The 26,884-nt window shown below is 40.1% G+C and overlaps 1 protein-coding gene across 22 annotated transcripts in view; it reads left to right on the forward strand.

Moving 5' to 3' along the window:
* TCF7L2 (transcription factor 7 like 2) overlaps positions 1-23,636 on the forward strand; it is a 207,019-nt gene extending 183,383 nt beyond the window's left edge. For 2 of the 22 annotated variants that reach the window (XM_024193491.3, XM_024193505.2), the window contains 7 exons: positions 5,140-5,280; positions 6,325-6,484; positions 7,262-7,381; positions 13,780-13,828; positions 14,384-14,434; positions 15,569-15,641; positions 21,452-23,636. In XM_024193491.3, coding sequence (XP_024049259.1) covers positions 5,140-5,280; positions 6,325-6,484; positions 7,262-7,381; positions 13,780-13,828; positions 14,384-14,434; positions 15,569-15,641; positions 21,452-21,887 — 1,030 coding nt within the window. In that variant the 3' untranslated portion in view covers positions 21,888-23,636. Of the gene's footprint in view, positions 1-5,139; positions 5,281-6,324; positions 6,485-7,261; positions 7,382-13,779; positions 13,829-14,383; positions 14,435-15,568; positions 15,642-16,232; positions 16,306-21,451 lie in introns of all 22 variants that reach the window. The other 20 variants (XM_024193495.3, XM_024193506.2, XM_024193507.3 and 17 more) reach the window with 19 other exon arrangements.
* The last annotated feature ends 3,248 nt before the right edge of the window (positions 23,637-26,884 follow it).

Below are 26,884 nucleotides of genomic sequence, written 5' to 3' on the forward strand. Positions count from 1 at the left end.
AGTAGAGCTTGGTTTAGTTTAATTATTATTAGTGAGGCTAGTTTCTTTCTTTCTTTTGGGGGGATGCTATATTCCCAAGACAGGCCTTATGAAAGGTACCTAGTTAAAAAGAGTATACAGCAAATTAAATACATTATTGTGGTAATGGGACTACAGAAGTACAGGTCTATTATACTTATGGCAGTTATAGGAAATGTAGGATCCTTGCCCTGTTCTAGCACACCCTTTGATATTCATTCCATTCAGCAGCAGGGCCAGGACTTCTCAGAATTAAGTGATGGGTCATTATACTTTAAACACCATGGAGAAGCCTAGATTGGCAATTAAACAGCACTTGCTGACACTCGCTTGTGCCACCCTGTGACCCCCTTTAGATTGAGATGTTGGAGCTCGGGGCCCTCAGCCTGCTAAATTGGTAGCAGGCACTTCTCCTGACGAGGGCTGGCTCTGAAATCTGCCGGCTTCAAAGGGAGCAAGATCATGTATAAACCATAATGTGGGTGCACCGTGGCTCAAAAAATAAGGCAGGAATAGATGAAATGTTACAAGTGCAAGGGGGAAATGAGAGAATAATGACAAATCTAATGCAACTCAAAGCAGAATTGTTGCACAGAAAAATGCATCCCACTGCTTGTGCATAAAATCAAGGCAGGCAGATGACATCCAGTTAACAGAAACATGTCAACAGTGAAGTAAAGTGAGAGTGAGTAAGAGAGAAGCCCCTGAGACAGCCAGGAACAAAAAATTAGTTGTCCTTAACAAGTTAAGGCTCATCATTATATTCTGGCTTGGAGCCATAAAAGCAGACAGGGGTATATAATGAGCTGCTTAGAATTTTTAGGATGTTTATTGCAATTCATGGAATCTTGTCTGAAGAAAGGAATTTCTCAGGCAAAGGTGTGTGTACTGCGGGGGACGGGGAGGGGTGTCTGCATATGTGTGCACACGCGCACACACCGTCTTTCTTTTTATCTGTATTTATATTACACACACGTGCCCAGACACATATATAGATACTGAGAAGTATGTTTAGACACATTTATTCTTTGTTTCGGCCCAGAAACTTCTTTTGCATTTTACCAAGTTTGGGCAATCCCTATAGACAGACCACCTTAAAATGTGTAGTTAGGCGCATGGTTTCTCACACGCCATGTCGTCTGTGAGTGCGCATATTAAACACACCCGCACACCTCCATAGGTGAGCCATGTGAACGAGTCTAATGTTTGCCCTCAGAAGCTGGGTAGTTCAGAGAAAAGGCCACTACTCCATCGTGAACTCACCCACATGTGCCTAGGCTCTTCAAGAGGCATGTCATGTCATGACTGCTCGGTTCTAGAAACCCTGCAGTACGTAGGCACAATGCTAGAGAGGAGTTTTGAATGTGTAATGGAAGCAGCTCTGAAATGTATGATGTGCCCTCTCTCCGGCTGTACAAACAGTGGCATATTCCAGTCTCTCTCTCTCTCTCTCTCACACACACACTCACCACACACACATACACTTACTCATACTCAGTCTCTCTCTTTGTCTCTCACACCCAAGCTCACGCACCCACCCCTCCAAAGGCCCTAGTCCACATTCTTTCAAAACGGTTTTAAAAAGTGTACCCATAATTACCTGCACTGTGATATTGACCTTGCATGCTTATAGTGCTTTTCTGCCCAGAATATTCCCATGGGTCTTTGCCATCTTAATAGTCACACTTAATAATTAAGGACACAACTATAAATAGTTTATGAAGGGTTAGTAAATTATTAATTTTTGTTTAATCAATTGTTAGTGTCCAGGGGTTGCTTATAACTTTCTAGTAATGTCCTTATAACACCAACCAAATACCAGAAACACTATTAATAACTGCAGCGTGATTATCTATTGATCCTTTATGACCCCTTTATAAACTATTTATAAATTTATCCTTAATACAAAGGGTAACTAACTTAACAAACTGATGGGTAAACAATATACCCACCACTGAAAAGCAGCCACCTCTGAAGTGAAACCTGGCAATAATTTGACAGTGCGCTGTAACACTACACAGCAGTTATGCAGTGGCAATGAAGAATACCTTTTGTAATGGAAATTTCAGGGGAAATTTAGTTTTGCAGAATGTAATTACCCAAGCTGGAATTAAGCCAACTCCATAGTTAGCACTCCCCAGCTCTGACCTCCATGCGACTATAAATAAATAACTGAACAGACTTGGGATATGACCCAAAGCTCATTGAAGTCAATGGGGAGGGTTCTGTTGACCTTTTGGGTTTGAATTAGGCCCTTGAATCGTACTTTGAAAGCCAAAAACATAACTAAAAACTTGCAATACCAAGCTTCAGCTTAATCTCCTTTCCCTAATGCAGCTACACTTTGTATCTGCAGTTTATTAACTCAGAAGGAAGCCATTCTCACTTAAACAATAAATAGAAGTTCCTGGCAAACACACAACCTCCCTTGGACAGATGCCACTACTAAAGTTTACCTATCAGCAAGTGATTATTCAGTGGGAGTTGCCTGTTGATAGAGGTTGCCACATCTTTGAAATGTAAAATATGATGGGCAAAATCCTGGCTCCACTGAAGTCACTGGAAGTTTTTGCCATTGACTGCAGTGGAGCCAGGATTTCTCCCAATATGTATGTGTTGTATGTGCATACACCTGCATACATGCATATAATTAATGCGTGCATATATACACACACACACACACACACACACAGAGTTAAAAGGGCTGGTTCCAAAATTTTGAAAACTTTTGAAATTTCTGTACCAAGTAAGAAAATGGTTACTTTTTAGGTAGGTTTTTTTTTTCTTTTTTTTTTTTTTTTTTGACCAGCTCCTATTAAACATTCCCCCCCCCCCCCAAATTTAAACCAATATTTTTTGTTGAAATTTTGTTTCAACTGAGATTTTCTGACCAGATGTAATATATTGTGTATGTGGTATGTGTCATTTGTGTGTGTGTGTATATATATCTATAGATCTATCATAGTGAGTTCCCCCTATTGTTCTTTGATTATTTGTATCCTGTTAGCGCCTTCAGCCCCAAGATTGGGGCCACAGTGCCAGACATTGCATAGACACACAGTGACAGACAGTCTCTTGCAATCTAGGTAGACCACACAGACAAGAGATAGGAGGGGGGGAAATGGCACAGAGAGATGAAGTGACTTACCCGTGGTCATACAGCAGCTGAGTGGTGGAAATGGAAAGAGAACCAAGGTCTCCTGACTCCCACACCAGTGTGCTGTCTACAATGCTAACCTGTGCAGAGAGAAAGTTCCTTTCCCTGCTCAAATGTTCTGTTCCCCTGCTGCCATCCACCTGTCTTTTCCGGGGCGGGGAGGGAGAGACCTTTTGCCACGAGAGTGGTTGAACAGTCTCCTTGGAACCCATGCCAATGAGGGCTCTTTGGTACCAACAGTAAAAGTCAAGAATAATAAGCACAGTCTATTCCCTGTCCTCCTTTTCCCCTACCATCAAGGCCAAACCACCTTCCTTTTCTCCACCTCTTTCTGCCTAAGGCCTGAATTCCCTCTCCAAAGCTTTGACCACCTTTGAATTCTCCTCCCCTGTCAGTCAGATCACTCTTTCCACCTCTGCCATCAGACCCAAAACATCTCTTCTTCCTAATGATCCTGAGCTCCACAAGGTAGTAGAAAAAAGTCTTCAAAGCTGTACTGGAAGGTTATTTACCAAAGGGTTGCTCCATGTCCTTCCGTAAATGCAGTATAAAGTATTTAGACAGTGCATTCTTAAAGAACGTATTAATATAGGGTAGAATATTAACTAAAAAATATCATGAAATCCTGTTGTCACATCTCTGATCTTTGCACAGATTCATACTTAATATAGCAGTGAGTTGTATAGATTGCTGCAATATCAACATAGATATTTAGCAGGAAAAGTCATTGTATGCACACGGTAGAAGAAAAATCCTATTCTTAGCCTATACAATATAGCTACAGATACAGCTGTACACATACCACATACATATGGAACTTTCACTGGGCCAAGATGCTCTCAGAACCCAAGCATTTACAAATAGCAAACATTGTTTAGAGAACACACAACTTTGTTTTCCAGCCCATTTTGGGGTTGGAGTTTTTGTAGAGTGTAAAATTCCCCTTGGCCCAAAGGTCTAGGCCAGATTGCATCCTGTGAACTCCCATTGACTTCAGTGAGGCTGCCTGAGAGAAAGTTGTGGTCATGCTTTTTCTTATTTACTGTGAAACCTTTTTAGACCACTGAGTAATAATAAAGCTAAATACTCCTTTGAAAGCTTGTTTATTTGTTGCTGTTTTTAATAGAAATTATCTGTGAATATGCCTAAAACCGCTTTAGTGTGTATATTTTATGGCCCTGATGCTGCAGTTAGATTCAAAAAAATGGACCACGTTTCCCTATGGATCCAGCTGTAGGATCGAGGCCTTTGTCTATGTATTTGACTATGTGAATTAGAATAGATATAGTTTCTCTACATTTTTGTAATTTTAAAAAAATGTGAAGTATTTTTTTGAGGTTTTGTTTGTTTTTTACATGGGCTTAAGCCTTCCTATGTAAACCTAATGGTTCAAAATTCACTTCATTCCCTGATCTTCCCACCCTCTGGTAAAGCAGTATATCACAGAGGTTAACCAGACACAAATAAATATATGATTTTGCTCCATCCCTAAAATGTGGCTAATGAGACATGTACAAGGATTGTCAAAAATGCATATAAATTGTGGCAGCATTAATATTTTATTTTGCTGTCAATATGCAACAAAAGATGTCGTCCTTAATTCTCAACCGGATTCGAACTATAAAACTTGGTTCACTAGTTGCCACTGGTAATTTTACAATAAAGTAATAGACTGCTGCTTTCCCTGCAAGTAGCTAAAATTCCACTTTTCTATCCAAGTTCGTCAGTTGAACTTGACTTTTGTTAAAGACATTAAAAATCATAATGTCTCATGTCAGTAATGATAATGAAGGGGAAGATTGGTTTTAATGACATTAGAAGAATCATTATGTTTAATTTATCACTAATTAATGCTGCTGCTTTCATATGCTTTGTCTAGTTGTCATGTGCTTGTTATGTGCCTTTTTTTATGTGTGTACACATCCCTCCCCATTCATTCATTTTTATTCTGACGATTTACACAGCTTTCTCTCCTCTAGGTTTCCTCCACATATGGTCCCGCCACATCATAGTTTACATACGACTGGAATCCCTCATCCGGCCATAGTCACACCAACAGTCAAACAGGAATCTTCCCAGAGCGATGTTGGCTCACTCCACAGCTCGTAAGTTTTACATTCATAGTTTTATTTTTAGAACAATCTAATTGCAAGGGGGGGTTTCACATGCAGTTTTTAAAATTCGGGCTTTACTTTGCTGTGATTTTATTGTAAAATATATGTGAACAGGTTTGATTGGTTTTTCTAAACGTAATTGACCATAATTTTATTGGACTTGTGTATCAAAATAATAATAATAATAATAACAACAACTTAATTCCTTTTAACACTCCTGAGAAGTAGGTGAGTAGCTATTAATATTGCACAGCTGGGAAAAATGGAGTATGTTAGTTAAGATGTCCAATAGTTATAGGGTCCAATAATTTTGTCTGCTTCTCTTTTAAATGCCCAGCTTGAGATACATAAGTGCATCCAACTGATTACCCAGAGATGAGGGTACCCAAAATTAGAGGCTACTAAAAAAAAAGGGCATAAGTGACTTGCCAAAAGCCACAGAGGGAATTGGTGTTAGCTCTCGAATTAGAATTGAGGAGAATCTTGTTTTTCCTGCCCTGTACTCAGAACACGCCTGATACTCCCTACTCTGGACTGAGTATTTTTTCCCCATTTAATCATATAGGTGATATCTGGGGGCACGGGAGTGTGTTTTATTATTGTTTGCATTGTGTTAGTGCCTAACAAACCCAGTCATGGACTGTGGTCCCATTTTGCTAGGCACAATGGCCCAGATCCTCAAAGGTATTTAGTCTCCTAATTCCCATTGATTCCAGTGTGAGGATCTGGGCCTATTTTCCTTACTTCTGTTTTCTAAAGGGATAAAAATATAGCTGGCTAGGTTACCTATACACCAAGTGGGTTTCTTGTAAGACTGTGGAAATGGTTCTCGTAGCAGCCAGCTGACTCTAAAGAACCCTGAAACCTTTAGTTTTCAGTGGCCAGTTGCAAAAGTTTCAATATAAAAAGAAGGTAGTTTTGCTGTAGAGCTGTGTTTAATAGGGTTTATGTATAGAGATTGGAGGCAATGAGTATGATGAAGGTGCGAGAGTTCTCACTATGCGATTCTTTGTCTGTTTTGTCTTCATCATCCAGAAAACATCAGGACTCCAAAAAAGAAGAAGAGAAAAAGAAGCCACACATAAAGAAACCTCTTAATGCGTTCATGTTGTATATGAAGGAAATGAGAGCAAAAGTGGTAGCAGAATGCACATTGAAAGAGAGTGCAGCCATCAATCAAATCCTTGGTCGAAGGGTAGGTAACTAATGTCACCAAAATGAGAGAGAGAAAACCATATGCTGAAAGTCTTCAGGAAAAAAAAAATCTATTGCAAAGATAGAGAGAGTGTGTTGTCCTTATTCCGGGTATGTTTTGCTAGATTATTTTGATAAGTGTATAGGGTTGAAACGTCTATTTCAACAGAAATCAAAATAAACCAAAATATCTTCCTGCTTGTATTTGTGTTTTGTTTTCATGAGCATATTTTGCTATGTGGCGCCACTTGTGGGACTGAAATAATAATGAGATCTATTCTTTTTCTGCTCTTTCCATGGTCTACGGACTTGAAATCCCAGATTTCATGTTATTTTGGCCCTAGAAATGGCTCACTGTGGTTTTGGGGGGGGGTATGGGGGGGGCGGCTGTGAAGAATGTGAATACAAGGACTAGCACCCTCACAGACTAGGGGAGAAAAAGGAATATGGGAATGAGTATGGTAATAATGAGGAGGGGATGCTTTTCCAAAACCAGAGGTGGTTCAGATCTTGGTCCCGTTAACAAATGATTGTGGTTTTGGCCCATCTTCAGAAAAACAAAAGGACTGAATGAATATAAATGATGAATTCAGTCTCAGCTGGGTAAACCAGAGTCGTAAATAAAATATTAACTGGCTGTGTGCCAGATTATCTATTTTTATCTGGTGTTTTTATGAAAATGGAATATATATATATACACACACACACAGAGTGTTATTGATGTACTGTATTTTAAAAAGTTGTGCCTTTGATTCTCTTTTCTCTTCCCCAACCTCAGTGGCACGCATTATCCAGAGAAGAACAAGCTAAATACTATGAGCTAGCGAGAAAGGAACGACAGCTCCATATGCAGCTTTACCCAGGCTGGTCCGCACGGGATAACTATGTAGGTGGCTATGTAGGTGGATATTTTTTTCAGTAGTAGAGTTTGTAGAAATGTATTGTTTTTCTTTAACCTGCTGAACTACGTCCACACACCCCGCACAAGCACTACTTTGAAAGGGCGTCTCAGGACCCCAATCCGGAAACAATAGCGGATGCTCCACCCGCATTGCCAAAACAATTGGGTACAATTGACAGCCCTCTGCTTGGAAGAGGCTCCCTCGCTGGGATAGCAAAGGATGTAAAAGGTTAGAATTGAGGCATGTGACTAGAGCTCTGTGAAGACATCTTGCAGGGTGTCTGCCTTCAGTATGCCAACCTCTGGAAGATGCTATTAGGCATGTGTTCATTTAAAAAAAAAAAAAATTCTCCCCACAATGCCTCCCCTTCGTCCCCACCAAAAATGAATCATTAGTGTCTTGTGCTTACCTGTGTGAGAGTATAGTGGAAAGTGGAAGAAAGACTTATCCTAGCTTCAGAGAAGGACTGGCAACGCGTGACGTGTTTGAAAGTCTTGCTCTCAAGTGGGGCTAACATAAATTATTCCACGCTCTACTGTTGTATATTTCACATATGTTATGCCTTACTGTGGCCATGTTTTAATATGCTTCTATTGTTTGGTCTTTTTACACAAATATCTTGAGACTGCAATTTGCAACCAACTGGTGGGATGTATTCAGGTTGATTTTTATTTATTTTCCCACTTGAGAAGTCCGTTCACAGCATATGCTACTGTTGTTAGCTGTCTGGTTCCCAACTTAGTCCCCAGTCCTGCAAACACTTGTACTATTGAGTGTAGTGCTCTCCTCCATGAGAATTAAGCACTATGTCTGGTGTAAGTGTTTACAGAATTGAGTCCATAAATTCTTAACAGATTGGTAGCTGTTATAATCCTGGGGCTTGGTAGAAGCTTTAAAACCTCCGAACACAAGAATGTAGTAATGCCCCTTCTTCCTATATTTGGGAAGTATTAACAGGTTTAGAAATCCTTGCATGTAAATATCAGAACCAAAACGATAATCATTACAGCAACGAGTTTTTGTTTAAAGAGATGTTACACAGGAATATGGTTACCAGCTCTCTCTGTTTTAACATGGTTTTACCATGGTACAGAATGAGCATCATTACAACACCTATGATGTCGTTTCTAGTGATTTGATTAAATGGACTGAAATCTCTGATTACAAGATATTTAACAGACCAGGCATGTCGATCACATGTTAATAATAATATTTGACAGGTGTGCTGGTATTTTTGCAGGCGAATGTACTTTGTCTGAGTATCAAATAAATGGTAACCACATTTCTCTATCTAGTTTGATGGATACAGAAGTGGTCTGTAGCAGCCACATCCCATATTTTTCTTTTGAACCATTCCTCCGCGGTTCGACTCTTTTTTTTCTTTTCCCAGTGAAAGGCTATCAGTAGGCTAGCATCTACGAGCAGATGAGAGATTAATTCCTCATTTTCTTTTGTGTGGCCATTTCCACTGGGAAGCCCCAGGAGGATTACCAAAGCTTCATTTGGTAATGCGCTTTGTGATAGTACAATCCCAGTTCTCCCTAATGATTGATATGTCCACCATATATGCATAAATCTCCTCTTTCAAACTGAAGGCCCAATCCTGCAAACACTTACTTACTATTGAGTGTCATGCTTTCCTCTACATCTGGTGGTAGTGTTTACAGGACTGAGCCCAAAAATTCTTGTATGCAGTATAATTGTAGCCGTGTTAGTCCCAGGATATTAGAGAAACAAAGCGGGGGAGGTAATATCTTTTATTGAACCAACTTCTGTTGGTGAGAGATACAAGCTTTCGAGACACACAGAGTTCTTCTTCAGATCTGTCTGTATAAAAGATATTCCCTCCTCCCAAAATTCTTAACAGATTTGTAGCTGTTGCAACCACGTGGCTCAGAAGAAGCTTTAAAATCTCCTTACCCAATAATGTAGTTGTTATGATTTTTGAAAACATCCAAGGCCATGATCCCGGAATATGACTCTGGTGGAGTCACATTGCCTTCAGTGGGGTATTTCCTTGCAGAACTCATTGAAGATTTGGGGGCCAAGCCTGTAAAACTGATGTCAATTGCATTTAGTAAACTTTTGTTTGCTTGTTTTTGCTGCTGTCTTCTTTGTGTTTAATCGGTTCCTAGGATAGCCAGAAACATTGCTCTGCCACGAGTCATTTAAACTGCACACTTTGTGTATAGCTACATCTACCTATATGTGCAGGTGCACTCAGGTGTGTACAGAACAGGATAGACAGTTCACAGTCTGCAACACAGTATAAGGTAGCAGTCGTTGTTATCGAATGCCAAATATCTCTGTGCTGGAATAATGTTATATTACCATTTAAATAACTATATTTGCCATTTGTGGCATCAAAATCCTCTCATCTCCTCCCTCGCAATCGCCTTTATTCTCCAGCTCTTCCTCTCCTTTCTTCCTTCTCTTTCTATGCTCCCTGGGCATAAAACAATACTTGTGCATCCTCTTTAGATGGGGAGGAGAGGAGAGGTGTTTTCTTAGGATCCAGAGGTAGTTCATTCCAGCTCCTCCACCAAAAAAGCATTCTCTTTGGTAAGGACTGGACTGAGACCATCAGACCATAGGGCTGAGTAGTTCTTGGTACTGTGCAGTCTGATTTCCTCTTGGGAGTTCAATAAGGAGTAGAGGTAGGACCTGCCGTATGCTTAAAAGAGGTTTCAAGGAACGTTCATTCTGCTTTAGTGACTGTCGCTGACAGATGGGCATGTACAGTGTCTTAAATGTTTAGGACCTTTACATTTGTCCTCAGCATGTGAGCACTGAGAAACCCTTTCTTCTCAAGCTAAAAAGGACAGGATGAGAAAGCTGATGCTTTCCCAGCGGCTTGATGCTGTGTCCCCCCCTGACCTTCAGGGGGAACCTTGCTTCAGTAGGAGAGCTCAATAGCCTTGCATCACACAGACACATCATCTACAGGGTTTGGGTTTTTTTTTTCTCTCTCTCGCTCTCTCTCCTTCGCTCCATTCAGAGTTCTTGGAGTTTTCCTCCCCCCTCAGGCTTTCTTTGGACAACAGGCCTTCCGGAGATCTAGAAGAGAGGCATGATGGGGGTGCCAAAGCTTGTTAAATTGTACCCCATCGTCAGCAATTTCACATCAAGCATTGAAGCTTAGATACACATAGCCTGTCTCTTCAGAGATGCAAGCAGCACATTCTAGCAACTGCAGATTTCAGCCTCCTCTTCAATTCAGGCGGATTTGGGGAATGCCTTGTCAGTGTCTCATCAGTGTCAGAAGGCACATTCAGTCTTCCACAAACTGATATGAGAAACCGTACCTCCCGTAGGCCTCAATAGAATCTATGGAGATACTTTACCTCAGGTACGTGGGATTCAGTGTTAGCAGGACTCCTTCGTTTCTTCGGCACCCGGAAAGGATGTGGGGGAAGTTTCTGCAGATCCTTGTCGGACAAAGCCTGTTTGTAAGTGGATTTTGAACCATCAAAGCTAGGGGTGCTGATCTAGAGTAACTTGGTAAACGGGGGCTCTTATGGGTAAACTTCCAACAAAGGGATGGGATTTATCACAAAACTCTTGTGGGAAGTGGTGTGAATTTATGCTACCTTTGAAAGCAAGTTCCTATGCTACTCCTTTGGATGCTGACTGGGTCCAGTAACATTACCTTTGCTATTAACAGGAGAATCAGTATAAGAAGGTCCATTAGGCAGGTGGACTTAGTTCTGGAGAGAGAAAGAGAACCTGCCAAAATAGACAGCAAGTGTTTTATATCCAGATCTAGATCTCTTGTAGCCAGAGCACTTGCGTAGTGTAGGGATGGAAAAATCCTTGGACCTTGCCATCTCCATTTGAGTAGAGTAATGAGGCAAAGAAGAGAAATGTGTCGGCTGTGAGGCACCTTAAGAGCTGCCATCTTTGTGATTTAAATGTATAATCAAACATCTTCTCATTGTGCAGAAATTTGAAATTAAATAATTTTCCCTCTTCCTTTAAGAGACTGTGAAGGGACTCTGTTGGCATCTTTCTCCAGTGTTTATTAGGGTGGAACAGAGTTTCCCAAGCTCATGTTGATAAGGGACCAAAAATATCCTTGGCAAAAACATACTCATCAGCCATTTTTAATTATAGCTCTTTGATACCTGGCTTGAAGGCTTGGTACAGTTAGTATGAGGTCAGGTGGCTCAGAATTCACTCCCACTTTTTAGTGTGTTTACCTGCAAAGAAGGTGCTGGAGCAGACTCATGTCTGTGTCCCGGCTGGCCCTTGTCTGATAGTGCTCTGATTTCTCAAATTGGAAATAAACCCTTGAATTCTCTCTGAAACATACTGCAAAAATTAAATAAATCTCCTCTGGGGGCCTTTTCAGTCTGTTAACCTATCCAAGTGCCTCTTGAGATAAGAATCACAGATGTACAGGCCTGGGTCAATAGTCTGATTTCAGTTACAATGCTGTAAATCTGGAGCTACTCCACTGAGTGAAGTTACTCTGAATTTACATCCGTGTAAATGAAAGTGGAGTTTGAGCCCTGTTTTTGCATGTGATGTATTGCCTCCGGACTGCTTAGAAAAGTGTCGTCTCTCTGTTCCCAAAGTCTTTAGGTATAGTGACTGGAATGGCACCAGCAGTCCTCTGTTAAAGAGATGGCCCCTGCAGTTTTACGTAAACTATACCAAAGTATAGCCAACGGTAGCAACCCCCCTCTGAAAATCACCTGAGATGTGACTGAAATAATTCCCCAATAGCAGTTACTTGGCCACAGAATTACAGGCATATCCATTAAAACTGCCTGCACACGTAGCCTTCCTTCTATCAGCAAAAGGTTCTCCCGAACAAGACTGTACTTGTCACATCCAAGAGAGCAGGGTGGCAGTTTACTACCAGACCAGGCAAGGAAAGACAAGTTCGGAGGCCCTTTGCCAGGAGCCCTACAGGATTTTTAAACTCCAGCTTCAAAAGAACATTCACATTTTTGCTTCTTACAAGTAGAGCATAAACATCTTAGAGGAGATGCTGAGCTAAAGCCCAAAATTAACCACTTAGATGGGCGCCAGACCAAGTTACTGAAGAGAAGCCGTCCCATGTCTAGGAGAACTTTCTGTCCTCTCCTTAGATGTAGCCAGGCCTTCAGAAGCACTGCAAGGTTCCTACTTTGAGAACATAAAGCTTGTTTCCTCTTGGCCACAAGAGACATCTGGCCTTAGTGATTCCCTTGTGCCTTTTCACCAACTCCTCTTACTCCCACTTCTTCCAAAGGCAGAGATCACTGTGCTGCTTCTAGACAACTTTGCTGACCTAGAAATCATTGCTTGGGTATCCAGAGACCCATGAAAATGAAAGAATACTATTCCCCTTGCTCCAGCCTTGAGAATCTTCAAAGTCTTTGTATTGCTCTTCAAGCTGTATCGCTCAATGCTGAGGGATACATAGGGAAGGAAAGGTTACTTACTAGAGAAGAGATCCTTTTTCCTTCTTCTGGACGATAGTCAGCCTTTACAACCCTCCCCTTGTCAAAATAGTAATTAGGTTTCCACAAGAGTCACAGTAGCCTGTCCCATGCTGTTTGAGGTGAGTATAAGAAGAGCAAAAAACCCCAGCCACCACCCACCTCATCCTCTTGGATTTTGACAGCACACGGCAAGTTACTTATTGGAAAGTACTGTTTGGGAAAGGACCTACGGTTAGTAAAACCCTACAGTTCCTTGGTTTTTCCATGGGGCAGAATCTGTAGAATGTCTTAGATAAAGCATATGTTTGATTTTATTTTCCCCTCGACTATAGTTGCTGGGGTTTTCTGTCAATTCCTAAACCGGCACTCCTGCATGTTAGCTTTTCCATGTCAGTAAGGCTTCCTTGTCTATTTTAATAGTCACTTTTTGCAATAGAGGAGCCCTCAGTGTCCAAGTCTGAGTGTTCTCTCTCTCTCTCTCCATTGTTCTCAACATGGACATGTGCCAGTGAGCATTATGCCACCTTGAGGATACCACTCTACAAGGTTTTGGCCCATTCCAGGCATCGGGAATGTCTGGCAGAGGGAAGTGAGGTGTCAGATTTATTAACTCGTGCTGACATAATAAGTTGCCCCTTCTAGCCCTCATTCCCTCGCTCGGCCACTTACAGCGCTTTGTGGATGCTGCCTTCACACTTCAGGCTCTGGTGAAGCTGCTTTACAACTAGAATAAAGGGCTAAGAACAAAGTAAGCAGGCAGACCTGGACACTTGTCTCTGTCACTTCCCTAGCTTCCCTGAGATGAGCAAGAGCCACAAGTGCGCTCCTTCGCTCAGTCTGCCGTGCAGTGATTCATAGCCCTGTTGGGTGAGCTTTCAGGACAGTCCTCCCTCGTGTCGCTCTGCCTTGTCTTACAAAAAGGGGTCTTACAAATCCTTTCTATTTGTGTATGTTGCATGCAGGGAAAGAAGAAGAAGAGGAAAAGGGATAAGCAGCCAGGAGAGACCAATGGTAAGTAAAATAAGTCAATATACCTTGCTTAGTGGAACAGTGGAGTATCCAACCTTCTGTTCCTAGGTTTTGGGGAGGGGGGGAGGAATGGGCTTCTCCTGGCCTCTTTGGCATCTGATCCCTATTGTAGTCAGCCTTTTATTTTTGTTTAATGCATTTTAATTAATTGCCTATTACTGCCCTTCTAAAACTAGTAACCAAATCACTGCATGTAAAGCATTTTGTGAAATTAGTTGACTTTGTTCTTAATAATTACAAAGCCATTAACTTCAGAAGCAGAGTTGTAATGCCTATGCCATTGTTATAAAGTTGTGCGCTTATTTTGTACGTGTGTGTGTGTGTGTGTGCGCGTATGTGTTTGGTATTAATTTGGGCTGTACCTGTGTGTTCTGATGCATGCCTTACAGTGGTAAATCGCGCCCATTTTAAATTAAGGAGGTTTGCCATTCTCTGTAGGCAATTAGAAATACTGCATAGGCAATCTCATAGACAATTTTGCAGAAGCCCTGATTAAATTTTTTTGAAGCCTTTGTATAATTTGTTCTTTTTTTTCAGAACACAGCGAATGTTTCCTAAATCCTTGCCTTTCACTTCCTCCGATTACAGGTGCTAATGTCATTTTGAGTCATTTTGAATAGTTTATAAACTGCTTTTTAATTTTTTTCCTGCCATTATAGATTTTAACATTAACCACTTCTGACATTAAATGGGGAAAAAAATCCACACGTTTTTACAGTATATATCTATATCATATGTTTGGTAGTATTTTTTTAATTTTGTTTTTGTTCTTTTATTTTTTTTTTGTTACATTGCTATTCAATAATAATACAGTAAAAAATAACTCAGAGTTGTACTAACTGTGCAAATTGAATATGCAGTATTTCTTTAAAGAGACTGATAAAGAATAGAAGGAAATCAGTAATGAACCTCCTTAATCTAATGGCATTTTTCACGGCTCCCACTAAGTCTTCTCACATCAGCATGCCTACGCAGTATGTTTTTTTTTTATTTTTGTTTTTTTAATTTCGTTTGTTTTTGGTTTGTTTGGTTATTTATTTATTTTTTCTTTCTGTTCAAGACTATCCATCACAATTCACTAGCTTGACTAACTCGGCGCATTTCCCCACGCTTTACATTTATTTTCTGGCTGATGCTAACATGCCCATTCTGCAGTCTGCTTCTTCTTATCCATTCTTTTTTTCTTTTCTTTTCTTTTTTTTTGGAAAAAATTATTAAAAAACTAAAATTAAAAAAATGAATGTTATTCTAAAAGCTGCATTATCCCAATAGATCCATTTTTTCCTTTTCTCTTTTTTTTTTTTGTGTTTGTCTGAGTTGAAGAAAAAAGCACGTTCAAGAGCTAACCTCCATACTTAGCTTCTTTTTTCTTCCTTCCCCTGTCCCCCCCCCCAAAAAGAGAAGAAAATATGCCAAAAACCATCATTTTAAACAAACCGCAGTCACTTCCCTCCATTGATTAAATGAGAAGAGACAGTCCTTTACAAAGGGATACTGCAGCTTTAATTGCAACAGCTAATTTCAAGAGTTGAATAAGAATGTGATTATCACGATTTTTTTAACTTTTAAATCGAACGTCGATATTTTGCGATTAATAATGAGGTCATTGATTTTTATTCCCTTTTTTATTTTTTATTTTTTTTTTATTTTTCTCTTTCTCTTTTTTTTCCCCTTTTCTCTCTCTCTCCTTTTTCTGCTCGCTTCTTTCTTGAACTCATTCAGACCTGAGCGCTCCTAAGAAATGCCGAGCGCGCTTTGGCCTTGATCAACAGAATAACTGGTGCGGCCCCTGCAGGTGTGTATAGTTTTCCCAGACTCGCTATGGCTGGTTTGCAGCTGGTTTATTTGGTACTTTCCCCCCTTTTTTCCTGCCTTGTTGCTTTGTAGCTCTGTGTTGTGATCTAGAAGACACAAGGGAGTGGGACGCTGCCGTGAATTATCGTCTCTCTGAAAGGGTTTTGCCTTTTTTTCCCCCTCCCTCTTTCCTTGCTGCTGCTAACCAAAAACCCACTGTAAAACAGCATCAGCCTCAACATATCTGATCCGTGACTGCAAACACAATCCCGCCCTCCCAACCTTCTCTCAAGGAATGTTGCATACTCTGAACATATCCAAGGCCCTTTGATAATGCAAACATTGAACGTGTTACAGACAGTGGGCTAAGTGAAGCAAATGCACAACAGTGTAACCATTTTAGGGTTTTTTTGTTTGTTTGCTTTGGCTCGTTGTGGAAGCCCTCTTTCTTTCATACCCTTGGTATGAGGGGAGATTACCAAATAAAACTGACATGATTAAAGAGAAACGTAGCTGTAGCTAAGATTTCACGTCCAAATGAGCTCTATCCACCATTGTGTTTGTATTTTTTGTGTTTACCTTATGCTAACAGATGCAAATACTCCAAAGAAGTGTCGGGCATTGTTCGGGCTTGACCGACAGAGTTTATGGTGCAAACCGTGCAGGTATACTACCCAATTAGGCCTTTGGGGAAATAAAAGCATTCTGTCCTCTCAGTGCATTTGTGTGATTTATTTTTTTTTAACCTTTTTCCCCACCCCTCCCACCTTTTCTCTCCCACAGCATCAAATGCTAATAATCCTTGATTCTCAAAATTTAATTGCTAAATTCTCTTGCTAATTTAATACCATTTCTTCTCTTTCTTTACCAATAACCTTTCCCTGGTGGTAGAACTGGGAACAAGCAAACCCTGAGGTACATAAAACTGGCACTGTCCAGACGGTCAGCAAAATGAATGCTTAGGTGGACATTCACACTGCATTTGTATGTGTGTGTGTCCACTGTCTCCAAAGGGTTAAAAGATTCTGTGATCTGCAGCACTGATGTTTTCATCACAATTATATATAAATACAAGCCAGTGTTTACAGCTTATATTGTACTCCTGCTGTTAGCCGAGTTGCAAAATTTAAAAATGTATTTATCGATCCTGAAAATATTTATGTAACATAGCTATATTTTCTAACACCATTTTCCTGAAATTCTTGAAAGTGTAACCCAGCAAAGTGAGCTGTAAACACATGAGCTCTAGAGAAAACTAATTGCAGCTTTGGTAGGACAGTTTTCAGGAAGTAAAAGGCACCTAGCAACCCAAATTTCGACAGTCCATGTTCAACTGCAGGGCTATACCAAATCTGTAGTTCCATGGATAACTCAGAAGGTACTTGTTTCTTGGTGGAGGGATACCAACTACTTCTATTTCTCATTCCCTTTCCGTAATGACCGCATTTGGTTAAATTTGTTGTTTCTTTGTTCTGATACAAGCAGTCTTTGAATATGGAATATTATGATGGTAGGTATTTCAACCAAAACCCACACTCTGTATGTAGTGCTACCTCTCTCACCTTTCCCGCTTATTCATGCCCTTGCCATGTGCTTCATCTCATTTAGAAGCTAGACTAGATGTTCATATATTATGTGCATGCACACACTCCTTTTGTTTTCCTCGATGCCAAGCACAAACATGGATTGACAATGTACTGTGTGTCTAACCATTAAGCTAAGCGAAGGCTCATAAAATGTCTTTAAAAGATTACATTCTTCCCCATTTGGTGAATTATAAGTTCCATTAGAAGCATGCTCAGTACTGTGAGTTGTGTGTGAAGTGCAAAGACAATCATGTTAAATGTCAATGTCAATACATACGTTCAATACCTTTTGAAAATAGCAATTTAAAATGCTTTAAAAAGGGGGAGGGAATCCAATCTAGAGGCGCTGGATAACCACTTACACTGTGAAGAAGTAGAAGACTTGAATCTTATGTAGCTAAAGACACTTATAATGTGTTTAATTAAACTTATACCGTGATTAATTTAGTATACAGTGTCAATAGATACTTATGTAGTCTATAGAGAATGTATTTGATATGTGTCAAACTTTGTATGCTGAGTGATTATAAGAACTAGCTCTACATCATGTTTGTGTCATTTATCATTCTCTGTCCACTTATGTCAACATCATACTATTAAAGCTACATTTTATCATTAAAGGGGCTTTTCATTTGAGCTATAGGATTGTCAGTTTGGCAGTGCATTAGTTGTGTATGATGAGAAATAAGCCCTTTCTTGTCTTAGTTTTTTGCCTTAGATTATTTCAGTTTTATTCAAAAATATTTGCTGCAGGTCAACCTTTATTATAAGCATTGACTGGGACAACATCTTTTAATGACATAGCTCATAGCTTTATGTTTATTGACTCTCTTTTATTTTGCATGTATTGTGGCATTTTCTCATTAGGCAGAATATAGGTCACTGCATTTCTTGTTCTGGTGCTAACCATTGTAGCTTCTTGTTTATAGAGTGTTCGTTTTCTGTAGTGGATCTTTGAGCGAGAGGCTATAAGATATGCAGTTTGATAATGGGGCAGAAACTGAGATATCTTTAGTCATATTAGGTGGAACCCAGCAAACCCTTGTCATTATCCATGGCAATCCATCCTTTCATTTCTGGTAACAGCAATGTTATTAGTTTTCAAGATGCTGTTTTAGGGCCAATTTCACTTCAGGTATAAAAGAGCATGCTATGTTGACTCCCAATAACAATATTTATATAGCTCTTAACATTTTCAAAACATTGCATGTACTCTATTCCTCACAATATACTCGTGAGATGGTAAATAGTGGTATTATCCCCAATTTATAGACAGGGAAACAAAGGAAACACCACGAGTTTGCATCAGAGAAGGGATTAGAACTCAAGACCAAGCTCCGTGTTCTTTCCCTCAAGCCACAATTACTCCCTTGAGTAAAGTTGTGCCCATTTACACCTGTGGTGAATTTGGCACTTTATCTTTTGTTTGTAATTAGTTATTGGGTGTTATGTGCTGCACAAATATACACAAAAAAATACAAGGTTGTGGCCCAAAGAGCCAGTTCAACATGGAAAAACTAATTGAAGCCACACATAATATACCAGGGGAAGCTGACGTTAGAACAAGGTCTCCCTTTAAACAGGAAGAGTTTTGTAAATGGGTTTGTAGACTAGCAGCTTTCACTTTAATAGTAAGAATTGAACATTTAATAGAAGTAGGGAGAAACATAATGCTTAAAATACCGAAAATTAAAGGCGTTTGGTTTAATTATTCTGGGGCAGAATTTGACTTTAGAAAGGGTATTAACATCTAAGCCAAGAAGACCTTTCACATCTGTTCACATCTGTGGTGCCCTGACCACATTCTGCTTTGCCATGAGATGCTCTGGCTCTTACTCTCAACCATAGGCCAAAAAGTCAAGCTAGTATTAAAAAAAAGCCCAGAGTTGATCAGACAGAATATGAGAGTATTGAACCCAAGTCAGCAATGGTTTGATAATAAGCAACGCCAGCACCTCATAAGAGCTGATATGCGTAAGGCGAGCAGGATTTGAATCCTCCAAAATGTGGCATCATGCCCAATGTCCAGCTGCGGTACAAAAAAGCCTGGGTTTGAATTGTGGATACGATAGCATTGTACAATTTCAATTTAGAAACCGAGTAATGTGGAACTAGGTGGGGTATTTTGCTGGGGGGGAGGGGAGAGGGAAATGTCAGAACTAATCCATACCAGTTAATGCACTCTTAACACCACAGGTTTCCAATGTTATTTGATAGAGGAATTTAGCATGGTTCTGTTTTGAGCCCACCAAATTGCTTTTTCCATCTTTTAACTTTGCCCTAATAAAGCATGGTTTGCTGCCTGACATCTTCACTTTTTCTTTCTTCTCTTGTTCTTTTTCTCTCTCTCTTCCCGCCTCTCCCCTCCCCCCCCCCTTTTTATGTATGTGGGTGTGTGTCTTTCTTTTACATTTTTAAGTGCATGAATGTCTTTTTTTAGCATGTATTGATCTGCAGGCTAACGTGGTTAAAACTCTCATAGCCCTAACCATTTACCTTTCTGTGTGGAACTTTGAGCAGAACCTCAGTCTGTTGTCTGTCTGACTCTGGGAAGGGAGTGTTATGACATAGAAATCTGCCAACCCCCTCTTTGAAGCAAATGTGAGGTGGGGTACAGTACCAGACACTATCTTTTTCCATGACCCAGAAGATCAGATCCAGCTCTTAGTAAAAAAAAAAAAAAGATTAGCACCAAAGAGAAATCAGGGGAGATAGCTTATTTTTCCCACCTGGATTGACACAACAAAATACCCATTGGGCCAGATCCACTGTTGATACAAGAGAGTGCAAATCCATTTACTTGAATGGACTTGCTTAGATCTGGGGGAGAATTCACCCACTGACATTGAGATTCCATGCATGATAAGTTGGGAAACAAACCCTTAGTTCTGTTCACCTCCTTTTGCCATTCATTGCCGAGTCGCTTAACTGTTCTGGCGTATCCAGTGGAATTAGTTTGAAATGCATTCTTTCATTTCTTTTCTTTTTTGTAAAGCTCAGCTGACTTTATCTGAGAGTTTGATGAACTTTGTCAAATGAATCACATGGTGTGATACTGGTTTTAGCACTTTCCATAGAAAAACTCTGTTTGTGTGGCTTGACTTTCAGAGTCACTTTGGCCACTAAATTTTGGTCTGTGAGATGCTTTAGTGGTGTGCCTAATTCTTTTTTGTCCTGCGTATATCTGGCAAGAGAAGCATTCAGAAACTGTCCTCTTTTGTTTGTGGCTCCAAAATGGGTGGTGAGGGGTGGGGGGGGAGAGAAAAGGAGAAATTATTTTTGTTGGCTTGGTGGTTTTTTTCGGTCAGCATTTCTTGTGAGACTCCCATAATTCCTGGTGTGAACTGAGTTCTGTGTTGCTCCTCATCTTTTTACCTGTTGTTGTGCTGTTCACTTACTGAGATTGAATCCTGCTTTGAATTTACATGAATGGCCTCTCAAAGGAATATTCCCCAAAATACATAAAAACAACCCAGACTACCTACTCCTTCCCGGCAAAACAAACAAAACAAAAAAATAATTTTAAGCCACAGCCTGCAGGCCATACAACCAGTTATTCTTGTTATTTTGAATCATTTTCTGTTTATCTTGTTCTTCTTCTGTTTTTTTTTTATTGTTTTGTTTTTATTTCCCTTCCTTTTGTTCTTCCTATTACATTTCCTTTCTGTCTGACTCTGGATTTGGTGTGGTTTTTAACAGAAACAAACGCATGAGCGGTAGTCCGCAGCTACTGCTGCCTCGGAAAGGTGGTGTATCTCAAAGCCTTTAAATCAGTCGCTTAAAAGCAGCTTCGGGTGCATGGCGCTACATACAGTCAGCTTTTTAAAATTTGATACAGGCCAACGTGGATAAATTATTAGCTCTCTAAAGTTTTTAGTTGATCAGGATTAAATTTTTGTAGGGAGAATTGACCTTTTTAGGAAAACAAGTTTATAGAGTAGTATATTGGGCTAGAAGAACTTGAATCTGAACCTTGTTAATAAATAGCCTGAACAGGAGAATAGAGAGAGAATCTGTATCGTCTCCAAGTCTGGTAGCAGAAAGTCCAATTCCTTAGAGGATTTTGTGGCTTATACACACCCAGCAACACTTTAAGCATCGTGCAGGCTCTGGGTGAAACCTGTTCAGAGCTCAGGATAGTTTATTGATGGCTCATTGCTTTAGATACCTTTCTCCATTAGCGTCTTTGCCCTTTATTCACAGATAACTCTCTCCCTGTTTCTAGGAGAAAAAAAAAGTGCGTTCGCTACATACAAGGTGAAGGCAGCTGCATCAGCCCACCCTCTTCAGATGGAAGCTTACTAGACTCTCCTCCTTCTTCTCCCAACATGCTAGCCTCCCCCACAAGAGACTCAAAACCACAGACTGAACAAACACAACCTCTCTCGCTCACATTGAAACCCGACCCGCTGGCACACCTCTCCATGATGCCGCCACCATCCTCCTTAGTCCTGACCGAAAGCTCTACTAGCAAGCCCAGCGCCCTGTCTGCTACTAATGGTCAGAATGGGCCATTGGATCATCCGCCTGCCACTTTACAGCCGTCAGCAGCACCATCCTCATCGTTAGCACAACCTTCGACATCCTCCTTGCATTCCCGTAATTCTTTGGCTGGGACGCAGCCCCAGCCGCTGTCACTTGTAACCAAGTCTTTAGAATAGCTTTAGCCTCTTTAGCCCTTGCTTTTTTAAAAATTGTGTTGGGGTTTTTTTTGTTTTTGTTTTGTTTTTTATTTTTTAATTTGTGCCATATGGCTACATTAGTTGATGTTTATCGAGTTCATTGGTCAATATTTGACCCATCGTTATTTCAATTTCTCCTTTTAAATATGTAGATGAGAAAAAGCCTCATGATTCTGCCAAAATTTTTATCAACAGCTGTTTAAAGTCTTTGTAGCGTTTAAAAAAATATATATATATACATAACTGTTATGTAGTTCCGATAGCTTAGTTTTAAAGACTGATTTTAAAAATTAAAAAAAGAAAAAAAGAAGCAATTTTGAAACAGCCCTTGCAGAAGGTGTTGGTTCTTTATTATTTGTATTAAATACGAGCTTGCGAACCAATCATTTTACATCTGGTTTTTAAACCTTTAAGGGCACAACGAATGCAGTGCCGCTACTTTTTTTTTTTCTTCCTCGTGTGAAACAACTTTTATTGTGATGTTACTTGTTATTGTTTAAATGTACAGAAACAAAAGGGTTAAAATGTGTTAAAAAAACCTTGTTCCATGGTGTTGTTCTTTTTGGGGGAGGGAATGCTACTCAACAATTAAAAGTATCACAACGCTATTGGACCAGTAGTATTTATTGCTTTAGAGATTGCTTGTTGTATCTGTATGTTGTCCATTTTTAAATATGTTTTTTCCCTTTTTTTTTCTTGAAACATTGTATAAAGTTTTTTTCCTTAGTGTAAGCATCTTATATATAACAACTCATTTGTACAAGGTTTTTAAGTTTATATATAAATGTGTATATATATATTTTTTCGGAGGTGGGGGGTTTTGTTTTGATTTTTTTTCCTGTATGACACACAGTTGCCACCAAATGGACATTTGCAGATGCATTTTAAAGGATCAATAGTGTAAAAATAAATAAATGAAAAACAAAAATTGCTTTAAAAGCCATTACACATACAAAAAGACTTGAAAAATTAGCAAGGGACTTTTTAGCAACGCTGTTTGAAAAATAGCAACGTCCAAGTGTCTCTCATTCAGAACTGCAATTGAATCCCCTGCGACATTAGAACTGTAGACCGTGTGCAAAATTTTTATGTGCCAAAATTCTCAGTGACTTAACTTTCTCCCAACGACTTTATTTTTTTTAAATGCTGTAATTTTTTTGTTCATCATGTTTTGCTGTGATGTTACATAGGTAGATATGTATGTAGTTTTAATGTCACCTATAACAGACGTGTTTGGTAGCAGATTGTCCGGAAAGCATTTAAAACGAAGAGGTATAAACCCTTAAGGGCCAAATTCTGTATATTAGATTACTCATAAAAGGAAAATCAGACTGCCACTTTTATGTACACTTACTACATACAGGTAGGTAGCAAACTTAAAACAAACAAAAAAAACCTAGGCATGTTGATGTTGAAAAAAAAAAAAAAAACGCTGTATAAAGCTGAAAAATTGTTCATCTGTTCATTCAGTGCCATTGTAGTTGACATGAAGCGATTGTAAAACTGTCTCAGATTTTTCTCTGGTTTATTAAGATGCTAACTATAACATTTTTTGTGAATACTTTGAATGTTTCCTAACAGTTGTGATGTTACTGTTCCGTTTTATGCTCTTATTCCGATTTTCATTTTTAATGGTTTGGAAGCCATTTTTGTAATGAATAAATGTTCATGCTGTACAGTATCTGTAGCATGCAGTTCTGGATTAATAAAAGCAACTTAGTATGTGCACAGAACGACTTGTCAACTCATTTATGTGTTGATTGCATTTTATTGTGGTCAAGCAGGTTTAAAACGTGGACTCACTTTGCATGCGTCTGATAAGAAGAGCTGGATGAAATAATTTCAACAAATAAACGACAAAAAAAATTCTGGTGTTCATGAACTTTTTGCCGATTTTCAGCCTACTCCACTCAGGGAAATATTTTCGATTTGTATAATGCCATTGTAGCTGAGTTCCTGTAATTGTTCATTTCAGTGGAGAAAGCCTTTCCCTTGCTCAGCAAACTGGTGTGTGTGGAGGGGTGTGTGTTTGTGTGAAACAGCAGTGAAATCACTTTTATGTTAAGCAATTAGCTCATTGCTGGCATTATACAATGAATAAATAATAACATGAACTGAAAATAATGTTATTCTCCCATTTGATTCTGACAGTTGAAGGGAAAGATAGGTCTGATTGGTTATACTTTAAAAGCAAACTCCATATGCTCAGCCCAGCAATCTAGTGATTCATCAGGTCAGTTTCACATCCTAGGGGATGAAATTCCCCTAATTGAGACTGACGTGGTACACATGCATAAGACCGTGTTCTGCCCCTTTGCACAATGCTGACATGAACTGACACGTGATGTGTGTTTGAAAGAAAAAAGGTTTTGGTTACAATGGACATTTTGAGCACTTTGGCTGATTACTGCAATTTGGAGGGAGTAACTCCCAGGTTCTACTGTTACTTAAAAAAAAAAAGTAGTTTCCAGCTTGCCCCGGCATTCGTTTCTGTCAATCAAAAACCAAAAAGGACCAAAGAATATTTTCAAGAGTGCTCAATACCCCCCAGAGAATAGCAAAGCTGGGTCCTGAGTGCTTTTGAAAATCTCACCCCTAATTCTTAAACACTGGCAATTTTCTATGATAGTCCAGTGCTAAAGCAAGATTTTGGGGGGAGGGGGGGAGAGGGAGGAGAGGAATTTTGGTGCTCTTGTTTTAGAGTCTCGTGTGAGAATTTGATCCCCAAATATTCCCACCGCTGATAGTGCCAGCACTGGCACGAGCTATGAATCCTGGCATTTTTACCACGCTTAGTTTATCCAGAGTGAAATTACTGCCAATGCACCACTTAAGTCTCTCAAAATGGGGCTCAAGTAGAACTTAGATGGTCACATAGCCGTTTTGCTGGCCCCCTGCCTAAGGGAGAATTGCGGCCTGTGAGAAATGGTTCTAAACGTTCTTTGTTGGGCTGAGTAATTCAGGCACAGAGCGTGGGCCCATTTCTACCAGCCTTTATTCCCAGAAGGAGTTCTTAGACAAGTACACCCTCCCTGCTATCTATGCAGCTATCCATATAAACAAGACTTTGCAGTATATTGCCCTTGCTCATTCAGCTGTTCTGTAGATAGGAGAATAAATGTATATGCATGTGTGTGGCTGAATGTGTATTTAAATCGCCGCCGTTATCCTGGCTAGAATATTATCCTGAAGAGAATTGTGAAGGTGAGACTCTTATAACATACCATTCAGTGCAATTGCATATTACTTAGCTCTTCTACGGTGCTTTTCCTCCATTGACCTCCAGGCACTGTACAAAGGAAGGGGAAGTATTCTTTTATAGGTGGGGGAAACTGAGGTGCACAGCGGTGAAGTAGCCTGTCCAAGGTCACTCACAGAGCCAGGACTAGAACTTAGTGTGCTGACCCCTGCCCTAGACCTACTAGACCATGCTGCATCCATTTGCGGGTAATTTATCTGCTGACCCTGTGTGACCCAGCCTGAAGTGTGTTGGGGTGTTATCAAGAGCAAAACCAAAATCCATTAAGGCAACAGTTTAATCTGTCTCTGATTGCCTAATTGCTTTCTATGATACTTGTTCGCTAAGGAAAATATCTGTGCCCTCTTCAAAAGGAAGGAAGAGCAACTTTTCTGAAGAATGCTGACCCACACCCCCAATAAAGCCTACATTGGAGACAAACTCGATCTGCTGGCTACAGAATGAGGTTGCCCTGCTTGAACAGGGCGGTGCTGGTACGAGTCTCTCCAGAGATTTAAACTGAGTATTTAGAGCTTCTAATTCCTTTTGTTGTCGCTGCTGGAAAAAGGGGGTTAATCCCATAAAGCCGTGCAGCAGCCAGCATTGTTTCTGAAGCTGACGTTGCTAATAATAGATCATAAAAAGTGTGTGTTGAATTTTGGCATGTTTCCTTCTAAAGGGATTAATGCAAAGCAGCAAAGCAGCAACCCCCCTTTGGTAGTTATGTACATTTAATGAGTTCCCTTTTTCCTGTAGGTCCAGGGCCTGATCCTGCTCCCACTGAGGTCCATAGAAAAACTCTCATTGACTTCCTGGGAGCAGGATCAGACTCTACTCTTTCCCTTCCTTCCCTTCCCAGACTTGTATATAAAGCTGAAGGTGTTTTCTCCTGTGCAATCTGCCTCCGGCCTGGTTCAGTCGTTGAGGCTGCATTCCAGTGTTGGTGAAACCATATTTATTTCCATGTTTGTGAAAGAGACGTCACCACCCATGACTGCAAGAATCTGATGCATCTGAAACACATAAAATGCCAAACCTCACTACAGTTGGTAGCCAGGAAATTGAACATGATGCTGGAATTACTGTCCAGCTACACAAGGGTTTTGGGGAGGTTTTTTATGTTTCAAACTCTTCCTGGAACACAACCATCCATCAGCCAAACACATGTGCTGTATCAGTGCTGAGGATGGCTGCTCTCTTCCAGTATGAAATATGGCACTCTAGGGAGGTCTTTGAGAACCATGGTTCAAAGGAGACGCCATCAAGGTATGATTCATGTGTTCAGCAAAATGGGGGTTTTTTGCTTGCTGTTTTATTAGCAAATTTTGAAAAGCTAAGCCCAGAATCTGATTCTGGACACAATGGTTTTCCTCATGTGCACACTATGAGAGAGGCACCATGCACAACAGTGTTGCAGAGGTCTTGTGTGTGGTGGGCTAACTGGTGTTGAGGTATATTTCTGACATGTTGAGGGAAACCATCATATAGATTTTGGAAACAAATAACATAGGTCATAATTGAGTATCATCCTCCAGACCCTGAGAGAGAGCTCTTCAAACAATTCAGGCAGGCACTGTTGATATTTCTCTCGGTCGTTTTACATCTAAGGGCATGATCGATCCAGCGGGGGTCGATTTATCATGTCTAGTGAAGATGCAATAAATCGACCGCCAAGTGCTCTCCCATCGACTCCAGTACTCCACCAGAGCGAGAAGCGTAGGCAGAGTCGATGGGGGAG

The sequence above is a fragment of the Terrapene carolina genome, unplaced genomic scaffold (genome assembly GCF_002925995.2).
Source record: "Terrapene carolina triunguis isolate 2854851 unplaced genomic scaffold, T_m_triunguis-2.0 Scaffold95, whole genome shotgun sequence".
Classification (NCBI taxonomy): Eukaryota; Metazoa; Chordata; order Testudines; family Emydidae; genus Terrapene; species Terrapene triunguis.